The sequence below is a fragment of the Neodiprion lecontei genome, chromosome 2 (genome assembly GCF_021901455.1).
Source record: "Neodiprion lecontei isolate iyNeoLeco1 chromosome 2, iyNeoLeco1.1, whole genome shotgun sequence".
In the NCBI taxonomy this organism is placed as follows: Eukaryota; Metazoa; Arthropoda; class Insecta; order Hymenoptera; family Diprionidae; genus Neodiprion; species Neodiprion lecontei.
The window spans coordinates 27,540,567-27,554,872 of NC_060261.1; the positions used below are offsets into that span (position 1 = coordinate 27,540,567).

General features: G+C 36.9%; 1 protein-coding gene across 1 annotated transcript; it reads right to left on the reverse strand.

Moving 5' to 3' along the window:
• Positions 1–4,263: 4,263 nt before the first annotated feature.
• Positions 4,264–8,305, reverse strand: LOC124292937. Its single transcript, XM_046731683.1, has 3 exons — positions 8,239–8,305; positions 7,276–8,093; positions 4,264–5,020 (listed from the first exon to the last, which is right to left on the reverse strand). Exons 1-3 carry the CDS (start codon positions 8,245–8,247, stop codon positions 4,831–4,833), a joined length of 1,017 nt encoding a protein of 338 aa, XP_046587639.1. The 5' UTR covers positions 8,248–8,305; the 3' UTR covers positions 4,264–4,830.
• Between the last annotated feature and the right edge of the window lie 6,001 nt (positions 8,306–14,306).

Here is a 14,306-nt window from a genome sequence, read left to right on the forward strand (position 1 = left end):
TCAAGTCTTAAGTCATCACGTTCACACATTTTCTTGATACAAAATTTATATTATCGCCAGAATCTCGCGCCGTGTTATCTTCGATAAACTTATGTTTTCAGCATGATTCATTCAAAGGCTTGATTCGATTCTGTATCAAGTTGTCGCAAGTAGTTCGTCCGACAAAAGTATTTTATTGAATCAATGAAGTGTTGTGTTCGCCGCATTAGACTATATCATTTGATTGAATAAAACGAATATCACTTGACTCAAATAATCATTCCCCTCGATTGTAACCCTGGTTGCGTGATATCGAAGAAGGTTGATTTGCTGAATAATTCGTCATTTCTTCTAGTGGAGATCCTCGGTAATTCTGGATTATAACCTTGTGCTAGTTTGCTCTGCGTCGCAGGCCTTACGTGATTACAATTTATCTAACCTATTAAGTTGGAGCATTTTTTTATTGACGTTTTATCCTTACGGGGAGTTCAAACAACATCAACATATTATTATCACTTCTAAACACACACGGTGTACTAAATTTCAGCAGGTTTTTGGTAATTTCTTGTGACATGTCTTCAATATTTGAAAAACCAAGTACTCTTCGACGATTTTGATCGTCAAGATTTTGCCGTGTTAGATCGGAGTCATAGAAATCTCCAGTCTTCAAATTCTCTAATCTATCGCTGACATGTTTATTGTTGATGCAAAGGGATGATCATTGGTCATTTGTAAATAGAGCTTGTACGATAAGATTAATGTTCTTATCGTAGAAGTGCTGGTGAGCAAGGCTGATTGCTGTCTAGTCAACCTGATATAATCTGTTTTTTTGTTGTATAGAATGGTGTAAATTGTAGTTAAGATCTCTCGTCGACCACATTGGTTATTGGTACCAGTCAATGACGATCTTAAATTCTGTTGTAAATATATCGAGAAAGCTAATTTTATTGTTCTTGTCCAGTCGCATTGTGAATAAATATTTCGTTTGACGATTTTAGGAGTGACACCGAAGTTGATTAAGTTGTATTTTGATGAAAGAGTCTCTTTAAACTCCGCAAAAAGATAAATATTATAATATGTAAATTTAAATGTAGAAAGTTAATCTGTCAGATACTTCAAAATGATCTCATCATTGTTTTGTTTTTTTAATGCCGTAATCTCATTCTTACTCAATTCATCACGAGTCGCCGGAAATGAATTTTGTTCAACGTTAATATATGTTAGTCAATAAATCAAAAGCTTATCAATCATAGGTGACGATGATTCTGCATATTACATAATAATGTTACATCGTCTGTAAAACCTGACATATCGTATATTTTTTCGCTTAAGAAAAATGATATAACCATCCAATTTATTTGGATATCATTGACAACACTATGCAACTCAAACAAATTTACTAATATCTCGAATAGTTATTCGCATTCGGTATACGTAGTAAGCAAAAGAAAACAAATTCATATTTATGCTTTTTACTATGAAATCTGACGTGACGTAACAATGTTATTTAAAAACTTCAATTGACTTTAAGGTGAGGAATCATAATTACGTACTGTAAGCCCAGTGAATAAAAAGTATATACTTGTTGCGTAGCGTAATCTGGGTTTAAAGTCAAAAGTTAAAGGTTGTGACACGTCAGCCACGTGCACTTTGTTAAAAAATAAAATATGGATATTGGACGCCAATTGTTTTCTGTAATAATAATTAAGAACCAAACCGAGAGCGACAAAATCCTTTTCAGGACGTTTGGATTATACCACGGGCTATGAATAAATGTTGGGTTAGATAAATGAGCGTAGGCAATAAAACGACAAGACAAGTCAGACAATTTGTGTGATGAAAAAAAAATTAAGGTAAATTGAAACAATTAACGGGATAGGAGAAATACGTGATGGGTTAGAGTAAGAATGTTGGATGCTTGAAACTTGGCACAGTTTTCTGTGTACTTGGGACAGGCGAGCATACTTGGGATAATTCATTCCATTTCCACTAGCTGGGACATCCAAGGATAATACTGAACCTCCGATATTGGACAATTTTACTCAAAACTAAATTAGTAATTAATAATAAAAACACCTCCGCTATCGTATGGATAATGGATATAAATAATAATTCCGCTTTCGGTTTATTTCTATTAAATCCTTGTGAAGCCCCCTTCAAGCCCACCGACGACTGGATAATAATCCAGACACACGAGCTGCATCGTTGTATTTTCACACTTCCTTGATTGAATTGTGCGCTTGATTCGTGTTTAATATCGAGAGACAACCAAGAGTTGAAGATCGAGAGGGCAGAAATTTTACAAGTACAGTAAAGTGAATTTTTCCAATCGATCGAGTTTCCGTTAATGAAGTGACTGAAGATTCATATCCGCGTATTTACAACGAGAAAAAAATTCTTGCTACCACGGCTATATTTTTGTGACTGTTTCAATTGTTTTGTACCGGCATGATACGATGACTGCGAAATTGAAGTTCGGTTCTCGCAAGAATTTATGAAACAGTTTATCGAATGCTCGTCGCATCGCGAGTTGATCGCGTAGCGTCAATGCAAATCTATTGAATATAACCCACAATATCAATAATTCGCATCTTCAGATGAATTAATATCCAAAGAAGAGTGGAGGACGTATTATTTTACTATTATAAAGCGCAGCTTTTTTCTTAATGAAAGAAAAGAAAAGGAGAGATTCTTTTTTCGTCCGAAGAGACAAGACTAATTTTTTAATTAATTTTGCAGGGTATTCTGCTTCAGACGAGGAAGTGAACGTTCAATGATAGACTTTAGGTACACCTTCCTTCGAGATGTAGAGTGACTCAAAGGATTCAAAAAATTCTTTCAGACTTCCAATGAATTTAAATTGCTGCAGTGCTTGACTTTCAATGACTTCGTATGACGTCAAATAAATTCATAGATTTCCAGTAAGTGAACGAGTAATTTCATTTAGATGTATTGACGTCAATTAACAAATTTAATTATAAATATTTATTTTCAATCACAGACATACTTACCAATTCCATATAGAACAAAGTTCGTTCTTATATTCAGCACAATGAAATTTTTCGTGAAATAAAACTTAGCAGACGAAGATTTCAAATGTGATATTTTTTTATTCTTGTCATCGTTAGCAATTTTCTCACCAAGGTAAATCACAAATTAAGATTTAAAATCCTTCACAATCTTCTGTTCGAAATCATTAAACACGGTAATTCTTCAGGATCATGTTACTAGGACATCTTTTAGAGAGAAAATAAAATAATCGAAAGATGCCCAACAATTTTCGTACCGGTAAGAGGAATAACCAAATTTATACTTTCAAATCAGCATATTTCGAGCATAATTTGTTTCAAATCTGTCTACTATTAAATAACGACTGGGCCAAGTTTTCAGCGAGGAAACATATTTCGCCCATATCGTGTTATATTACAACCAGTTGTATACCCACCTACGCAAGTTCGTGAATACGTGCATATACAACACGATTCCTAATCTTTACTGTGTACAGGTAGCGTGATAGTAGCGATATGCTGTATGAATATTAATTTCTGCTTGTAATAAGGCTCGCCGTTTGACGAAGCATTCTCTACACCTACCTTGTACGTCTGTGCAGACGTGTGATTATTTAAGACGTCCTCGCGGCGATACGATCATACACACCCCTCTAGCATTATTATATGACCCGTTGATAAACCCTCCGCGATACATTACACCTACCTAGATGAGGATTGGGTCGTAGAAATGTTGCGCAATATCACCTCGATCGATTAGTATCACTACTGTGTTGCACCAGTCTCAGAGATTATCGTCTCAAAGTTGAACAGGTTTGTTCCCGTGCGTGAATACGTATTAGGCATTTACTCGGGACTTCTTTTTTTTTTTTACTCTAGAAATTCAGCAGGCTTCCAATTTGCAATATTTTGCAACAATCTTCACTGTCCTGTAGAAACGTTCCACGAGTAAAGTGTTAGAATTTTCCAGCTCTTAGGAGACGACTGCGTTGTACGCTTTCCAACAATATGTCGGGTAGACTGTATCACACGAACATAACTTCCCAAAATATATATTCATTCAATGTTCAATGTAATAAATATCTGCAGTATTGAATGAAACAGGAACAAACTCAAATATCGTGAAAGAAACTTGCCGTTTGATTTTGATTAGTTTTCTTTGTGTACAAAAAAAAAAGAATTAAAAAAATAATTCATGTAATCGTACACCAAGTAAATACGATCACAAAAATATTTTTATTTCCAGATTTACATCGTCTTGATTTTTATTGAGAAAAATTCTTACTCATTGAAAACTGTCATCGATAAGAGAAATCATTATGGAGTAATAAATTAACCGTCAAGTATGGTGAGTATGGGCTTCGCGACAAACATGATATGTCGTTCAAAACCAAGATTGTACAAATATTGCTGACATTTTATTGTGCGACTAAAATAAATTAAATAGTCTTGACGTCCCAACGACGAATCTGACCAGTTCCTCATCGTATCAGTTGAATTTAGTCGTTACATTGCCACAGTAAAAACTATACTAAAAATACATACCGCATGTGATATATATATGTATATATCGTGATGTGGATGTAGGCGGTAACTACACTAATTGCTAGTAAGCACTGATCATCAAAAATCCGTCTATTTCCATCATAATATTCGCTATTTTTTTTTATCGAAAGTAATTTTGTGCCAAAATAAAAAAGAAATAAAGTAAAAGTGGTGTTAATACCAGTACTAATATTAACGAGGAAGGTAAAACCGCTATTCCATTGGGCCGAGCGAACTTCTTGGCAAAATTGTATAAACGGTGGAACTTTCATTACCGCTTACGGTATCTTCGCTGGTCTTACCGACCGAAACGTTGGCTGGTAATTCGGAATCCGTTATCGTCCGCCACGTAGCCTATGTGGATGGGGATTCCCTCGGGACTGGTGTAGCTGTAGCTCCCTTCTTTAGCGATTACGTACTCCCATCCACCGTTGGTTGTTATCAAGTGACCCGATTCCTGGACTTGGGTGCCGTCTGGACCTGAGAACCTGGATTCACGGATAAAGCCGAGTTGTATTGACGCATGTGTTGAGTATGGAAAATTTGCAGAAGACTGTTATACCGAACCAAGAGCTCGATGTTGCCGAACATCGGTAAGACTGCGGCATGAGAAAAATCATAACTTGCTGATTTGTTGCTTCATTCGTCGGTAAGAAAAAACCGTCGTTAACCCAGTGGATCAGCATGAGTGAGTTTTAAAGATTCTGTCTTTTCCGATACTGAAGTTAGCAGATTAATTATAAGGAATGGACAAATCCGCAGTGCAGTTGTTTTATGAAACTCGTCTGGGCGAGCGTCGAGTTCTTACGCCGATGTACAACTTTGATTACAAAATTCTCGGCCACGAAATTTCAGATTTAATTCAAAATGTCTCAAGTGTCGAAGAAATTTGTGACTTTTTTCACGCTGTACAATGCTGATATTTTGCTCAAGAATGACGATTTGTTTGTTTCCATGCGAATATCATCAAATGATGATAGGAAGCTTTTTTTTCAAATTGTACCGACTAAATTGGACTTTCTTGAAGTGAAATTGGATCGTTCAATGAAAAATTGCGAAAAATTTCGTTGAGCCCGTTAGATAGAATGACGAAAACTAATTGATACTTTTTTTTTTTGTTTTGTTTTCAATCCAATGTTTAATAATATCCTTAGCGGCCACATGAGGTAACTTATTACCCCACGCTGAAAAACCTAGTTGTACAAGACATATGGGTGTTTTAAGACTTCTAAGCGATTGTTTCATGTTTGTTGAAGAGTTCTTCAACATTTTTAATGATTTTTATCACGCTTCTCTACTACCGGCAGATGTCGTTACTTGAATCAATTTCAAAGGTTTTAAACCTCTAATTTCACTTTTTCTGAGCCCGGGGTAACTAGGTACCCCGTGTGGCCGCTAAGGATTAACAAAGACATAGCCAGTCGAGGTTGCGTGACGTCATAATGTTGCATACCTATACCTATGCACATTGTGACGTCACGAATAAATTTCAAACTGTTATATTTTTGTTAATGAACATTGAATCGAAAAAAGAAAAAATGCGTGTCAGATATTTCCGTCATTCTATCTGACGGACCTAATGGAATTTTTGATTCAATAACCTAATTCTCGTACATCGAGTATAGATGGAAATAATCTATTTAAATGCACGCTGTACAGTCTAGCTGACCATATCGATTGAAACAGCAATTCACTCTTGAAGGACAAGTTCATAGTTGAAGCAAACACCGATGGGTCTGCCTCCGACTGCCCAGGAAGAGGTAACTAATGATTCGTGGTTATTGGCCAGGGGTATAATGTGAACATGAGACGTAATGGTTTGGACTGTGACGTTAATGACACTTGGAACGATGTAAAAACATCGATAACCAGGCTTTTACCCGATCCACAAATTATAGGGAAGTTGTTGGGAGAAATAATCAACTGGTGACGCGAGCAATGCTGTTATTATTAACTCGGTCTGAGCAATAAGTCGTTAACGAACTCACGCCGCGAAATAATCGTTTTATGATTGTACGTTTAACGATTTGTAATTTCAACAGGAAATATTCTGTTGTCCACCAACTCTCGTCACGTAGTTTTCTTTCGGAGATGAGCGTTAGAGTCACGGGACAATAGGTGTTCCTGTTATTCAAGCCTTGGCAACTTCACTTTTAAATATTCCAGGACGGAACCAGACTCTGGCATATTTGCCCCATTTTTGACCATCTAAATTGCTAGTCGAGTTTTGGCCTTATGCAAAGTACATTTTTTCTATATTCCGATTTTTTAGGTATCAACGTTTCGAGTTTAAATATCATGAAGATTCACGATATGAATGAAAAAATATATTTCGCCGATGTCAAATCAGTATTTTAACAGCTACCCTGGAAAAACATGAGTTACAACAAAAACTCCGAATGGATTTAATACGTCTTTAACCATTTTGGGGGAATTTTTGACGGAGAATTTCCGAATAATGTGAACAATGTGAGCAAAGTCCATATTTAGCAAAATAAAAGGAACATAGCTATGTAGTTCAGATTCTTGGATAACTAATGTGATACCAGAAGTAACATACAGAACCTTGAGAAAAGAATGTGCAAAGAAGGTCAAATCTTATAATTAGCATATTCGACTTAATCCGTCGGCAACTTGGCTTCTGTATGATATCTTTGATGTTCTGAGCTCGAATCCAAAGATTTCTCTGAACCACCCACCATCTACAGTACTACTAACGATAAGTACGTGTTACATCACTCACCCATGTGAATACTGCCCACGATTATCCTCGATCTTGCTCGTGGTCCCAGGTGGAAGAATCACAGGAGATTGACTATTTGATGTCGGTAGACGCGATGCACCAATGCCAGTAGAAAGGATGTCCTGACCGCTTTCTGGTTGAGGAAAATTCGGTCCGATCACAGTTTCGTAAATGTTCGATCCAGCTTCCGGTGGGAACCGTATACCAGCACCCGGTGCTGGTACAGGTGGGTAGTAGTAGTACGGAGTCTGCGTGGACGGTTTCTGGTAACCATAACCTATACTTTCCGGCTGCTGGGACTCACCACCCTGATTATCGGGTCTTGGGTAGTCGTAGCCCTGGCTTTCCGGTTTCGGATATTCGTAACCCTTACTTTCGGGCTTTGGGTAGTCGTAGCCCTGGCTCTCCGGCTTCTGATAGGCGTAACCTTCACTTTCGGGCTTCTGATAGTCGTAGCCCCGGTATTCAGGCTGCTGTCGGACATTACTAGCCCGGTAATTGGCGATGGGTCGCCTAAAGTAGCCGTCGTGGTACTCGTGCTGCGGGAGCTCCGAGTTCTCCGGAGCCACGGCGACCTCGAGGACTTCTTCCTGTACCGCATTATTCTGGTTTAATCCTGGGATAGGACGTAAGTTGGGCAGCTGTCTCTTCGACGCGAGATTCCTCGTGCCGGGCAGCGCAGCCACCGGTGTCTGACTCGCGGTGTTAAAGAAATCGCGAGTTCCTTCAAAAGCATTTCTGGCGGGAACTCCATAGCGCAGAGTCGACGCCCTCGGGATACCCAGAGCCCCGTGAATCGCAACGAGGGACAGTATAAGCTGTAAAATAAAAGATAGATGAGCGAATCCGGCCGTAATTTGTACTTTCATGGACGTTCCTCGGTCCTTCTTTCACAAAATATTACACTAAGTTGTATTTTCGATGCACTGTGGGTAGTGGTATGGTGCTTTCCGTTTCACCTACCTTGATCATCTTTCCTCAGGGTGTGGAATAAGACTGTCGTTCAAAACTCCGGTGTCACATTTATATATAAGCTCTGCATACCGGACTTACGACACCGATGATCGTTTTATTTTTATTATTAATTTTGCCCGCGGGGAAATTTTCAATTCTGTTTTGTCAGAACAGGATCTCAGCCCACCTATCACACCCGTATCGATGTGCCAGCGACACTGCTGGACAGGGACCTCTGCCTTCACCCATGCCTGCACGTACACCATCCCACCGCAAGTTGCACCTCCACCCTCTTTTTCTATCTCTCTCTTTGTCTTCATCTCCATCTATCCCTACAGAAACCGTATCAAGAAATACCGTTCACACGATCTGTTTGAGTTTCCGTTATTTCCGACCGAATCACGCTGACCCTCAAACTGCTTCATCAACACAGACTGATTGATGTTGGTTATAAGGGACTTTAAACTGTGAGCTGATCGAACTCGTCTAAGGGGCATGAAAGATTTAAACTAGGTATCATCAATTCTTTATCATCAAATCATTAACAGAATCGCAAAGTTCTTTGATGAATGCTATTGATATTATAGGCCTGAAATGTTGCCACGCACTCATCACAGGTACCCATAGTAATCCGATCATTTCAGCCTTGGTTTTGGAGATTTCAATGAAACTCTTTTCACTATGAACAGGTTCACTTTTAAGGTGCTGGAGAACCATCAAAGGAGGTTGAGAAAGTGCTGTCAGAATTTTGGAAAGATACAAGGTGAGAAACGAATGGCTTGGACTGAGAAGATGGAGAGACCATCGGTATCGATCAGCAGGTATAATTCTAAAATATGTAAATATTATCACTACAGAGCTTGAGCGCCTGGCATAAATTAGTCAAGGTGATCCAGAGCAGCTAGCTAGAGCTCTGTTAATAGTTTGACTATTTGTTTTAAAACCGTGGTGCGGTTTGTTGAACACAGTGGGCTGCGAATCAACCCCGCAGAAAAATTATTGCCGATTTGCTAAAATCTCTCTTATATATTTATCTAACTGAACGAGCAATAACTTATTCTTACGATCCTTAACTCTCCTCTTGATCTTATTGGCTAATTATAGATCATCGTCTGCAGCGAAGTTCACGGCGATCATCATGTGGAGGAAAATAGAATTTACCAAATTGTTAGCCACCAAAAGTATCAAATTTGCGTTACGGAAAAGTTTCGTTGTACAATTATAAGAGAAAAACAGACGCATTCCTTCCTGAACTTCAGACTGCACGACGTCAACTTACTGTAATGATCGTTCCGAGAGGCTTCCAACGTACACGGACGCTAGCACGTAATTTCATATCCTAAATTCGAAGAAATTAATGACTTGACCCATTTATTCATTGTCGATTACCGATGCACTCATCCGGCCGAGTGGTAACATCAAATTAGTAATACCCTTCGCTTTTTCGGTTATTATTAATGACATGGTACATCATGAGGTTACACGTGTCATACATTGAGGAATCGAATGGCCTTTCTGTTATCTGGCAGTCACAATGACGTGTGATAATCATTCGTGCGTATTCTTCGTTGTCACACGTACTGTTATGAAATGATTCACAGTTTCTTAGGACATTTCAGTGTTTATCAGGAATTCGAAATGCCCGATCTTCGGAACTTATAATTGCCTGGTGATAACTTTTAGTGTTTTCAATCAAATGTTTTCATTTTCAGAACATTCATGAGTTCTATTATTTGAAGTATGGTTTAAAATTCGACTTTCACGTCTATCTATTGAAAAAGGCGTATAATTTCACCAATGAATCCCGGAAAGACCGTCAATATACGAAATTTAGCAATCATTCATTCCGTCGCTGTTACGACAGAAACGATCTATTTCACGGTGCAAAGTGACACAAGCTTTTGATGGAACGAACAATAACTTGCGTACTTTGCGTCGAACGAGCACTTTCATAATTTGCAGGTTGCAAAAACGTGCTGCGTGCATAAAGACATCCCTGCATGCGCAGAAGACTCGAGACTCAATTTTGAGTCCAATTGCAGGTGCCAGAGGAATATTAAGGCGACTATATCTCGGCCCCTTTGGCAGTCCGACGTGAAACATCCTGTAATAGAAGGTACGGTACGTAACAAGTTTGAAACCTTGGCTATTCCGTCGGAAAGATAATTAAATACCGAATTGGCACAATCCCTTCACTAATGTTCGTTATATTCGATTTCCGTCCGACTTCCTTATACTGTCGAACGTTTTGCAATCCAAAGGATCTTCAACGCGGCTATTTGTTATATTAGGTTTATTTTTGCTCGAGCTTGATGATGACTTTCCACCAGTGTTCAGTTACTTTTGAGAGAGTCGTTCGATTTGTGAAAGCGATTACAGGGTTCGCATGGAACACAGAAACCCGTACAATTTCATACTGAAATAAGCGAAAAGTCAAAACATGAACAAAAATGTTGGTTAATATGAAAATTCAATGACTACCTGTTCAAAAAAAAGAATCAATTACAGTGGCCGTAACGAGCTAATATATTATATTAAACACTGTACTGCCACTTCATCCGGATCCGAATACGGATGCATAATGATAGTATAAATCTATTATCGATAATACTCGCGATGTGTTTAAAAAATGAACGAGGAAGTTGGGCATAAATCATTATTGACAGGACGATTAGAACCGCACGGCAGGTTTCTCATTCAATAATCCCTTTTAATAAGAATAACCGTAACATTTTTTGGAATAGCGTATGTAAATATTTGACATAAGTTCTATTGCGTATTCGTTCGGAAATGAAAGATTTGTTATCTGTTGATCGAAGATGCTCGGGATTCAAGCTAATATCCAGTTGTGGCTTACTTTACAGTTCTTAACTGTTTTCTTTCTTTACCGTAACCGAAAAATATGGTTCTGGGTACAAGATGAAAATCAATTTGTAACTGTAACCAGAAAATACAGTTTCATTTACTATTCTTTTTGATTACGGTCACACGTATTTTATTTTCTTGTAACTGTTGTGATCGTTTGATGTTGGTGCAACAATAAGTTACGTTCAATGCCTCATATGACTGACCAAAATAATATACATAATGTACAAAATTAATTGGCAAAACAAAGTTGACTTTGCAATATCAATAAAATGCAGTATTGACAATTATTATCACATGGAACACTTACTACATTTTCTTGAAATTCCAACAATATTCAAAATCATTTTTGAAAGCACAAAGCGAACGAAACTTTTCTTACCGAAATCTTTACAATATAATTAAGTTATTTTTGCAGATTTTGAACTACAGCTTTTGGAACGAATTGTAAATCGTTTTCAAGACCTTTAGTTTTTTTCAAATGAAATTCGGATGTCAAACGAATGCCTTTTAAGTATTTTTTTTATTTTTTAGTATTTTCCTACAAGCTATGACTACGGAATGTAGGATTCCAAAGTATTCAATTGAACTAACATGACTTAAATTATAAACTAAAATTGGAACTCATTGTAATCCCTCTAGAACAGGATTGTTTAGCTGGCTTAATTTGATTAATTGTAATTAGCCAACCGGCAAAGATTGGTTGACCTTCCAAAATGGTCAAACGGTTCAACCGGTTGATCGTTGAACCAGCTGAAAATTGATTTGTTTAAAAATCATCTACCCGGTTAACGGGTCAATCCATTGGTTAATTAACCAGGTTAACCCTCTTGGCTAGTTTAGCCTATTGAATTGTACAGTCCTACTTTCGAATACGTATACGATGTCACAGTTGCGTTGTGTTAAAAAAAAAAACGGTGAAAATTTGTTTCTGTGATTTCAAGCAATATTGCAATTCATGGCGATTTTCGTCAGAGACGTAACCACAACGACGATGTGATAATAAATTTTATGTTTGTTCGAAGATATATTTCATCGCGTTGTTTATAATTTTTAGATCAGAAACAAACTTCCAAGTTTCCAAGATCGATGAAATAATATTTTGCATGTGTTTACAAGGTCATGTATGTTACATATTTCATTGCTGTCCGACTGGCATGGCACGTAAAAGATTCCTAGATCAACAGAATAAAACGGAAAGTGAATTATTACGTATAAATGAAGAAATGAAGAACAATGATACGAGATCAGGTTGTTTTTTCTCACCTATGATAAACGTACGTTCCATTAGTATTTTCAAATTGACGTGATACGGTTAGAATTTGTATCCCATTCCGTCAAGCTCTGCATTAACGAGGTAAATTTTCGTGAAATCATTTAATTGATCAATTAAAAATTCCCATTCAACTTGATATATACGAATGTGGAAAGACCTAAGGTGATTGTCGTTATTGATTATCGTTGAATCAGCTGCAATAAATGAAAAAATTTTGAAACTTCTGGTGAAATTAAACTCCAGTTGACAAAGCAGTATATTAATTTAAAATCAAATAAAATTATGAATAGTTTTTTTAAACTGTCGTTGAAATCGTTGAAACGACGAGAAGCTAACTTTAATCCAAACAACTGTAAACATATCAAGTGTTTTAAAGAATTCAATTACGGATACCTATACTTGAAATACGCAGGCATTTCACATAAGTAAAAAACACCACATAAGTACCGATACTAGGAATTTGTTTCAAATTGCTGGACCCCCCTGATCGTTGAAAAAATTTACGATCACTTAAATGATTCAGAACGCAGAAGGAAATAATTGAAACGTTTCGACGACCGAATAAATGGGAAATTTGGTGAATATGACTTTCCTATTTCTTTCGGGAACATTCCGTAAATTCTGAACTACTTAAACTCGTTCTGACATTCTTTGCGCGATCAATATTGTCGGTGGTATGGTAAGAATTTTAATGAAACTGAATTTCGTTGAGTTTAGAGAAAAGGGTGGATGAAAATCTGGAAACATGTCAATACTTGACAATATGTGGTTACAAGATTCACACGAACGATTTTGTGTCATCGATCCGATGAGTTTTCGTATCCAGTTTCCACTGTCATTGAAGAAAAAAGAACGGAATCGTTTCCGATTTCGCAATATGCATTTTTTATTCGTCAAGAAGGTTACCTTCTTGACTGAAAAGGATAGATAGGGGATTGATTTTTATCCACAGATGATGACTTTCTAAAAATGGAAAACGGAAAATTGGCGGAAAAACTTGCAAGAAATTTCATCATAAATAAAAATTCTCTTCTGCACACGAAAAGACGGTGTAATCTTGAATCTATTAAAACGTTGGCCATTAAAACGAGCCAGAATAACAGGCGGTTATAAAATTATTTATAACCAACATCAATTGTTGGTTTATAGTTGCGACGGCTAACTTCTCAACTTTTAACGTGACTCCGGGAAGGTTGAAAATAAAATTTCAGTCAAAGTCGATAATTTGCTTTCAAATCAACACGTCTTTACAATTCTTTGGCTAAAATTTGTAAATCTTCGTGTCAACGGGTGAGCATTTCAATTTGGAAAACGTCAAATTTCGTTGCTTGCGATTTAATGGACAAACATCAGATTTTACTGCAATTGTCTGCGTTGTCCTTGGAATTACTTGTCGATATTTCATTCCGCAACATTTATTACTTAAATATCATACCGCCGATACCAAATCACTCTGAAATTAAGTGTTCTAAGTTTTTACTAACACGCTTTGAAATATGACTGTGAATTGAATTGAATACGTATCACAAGTGCAATTTAGAAGAACAAAATACAATCTGAAAAAGAGAAAAAAAAACATCATATTGAAGCTTACAAAATGATATTAAAATTGATTGAGTTGCAATAAATGAAAGAATGATATGGGAAAGAAATATAAATCATAAACACAAATTATACAATTCCAGTTATTGATGATTGTGCATGCGACAGTTTTATCACTAATTAAACAGGGAACTGAGTTTTAAAAAATTATCCCAGTTAATTTTTGGACGATTCGCTGGCATGAAGAATTAATATTTAATATAATTGGACCAAGGAACGCTTTTTGGGATAAAAAGAAGTAGAATAACTTAATTATCTGAAAAACGTTTTTTTTTTTTTTTATTTCTCGCAAATTGGCAAATTTAGAATTTTCATTCCTACATTAGGTGAAAAT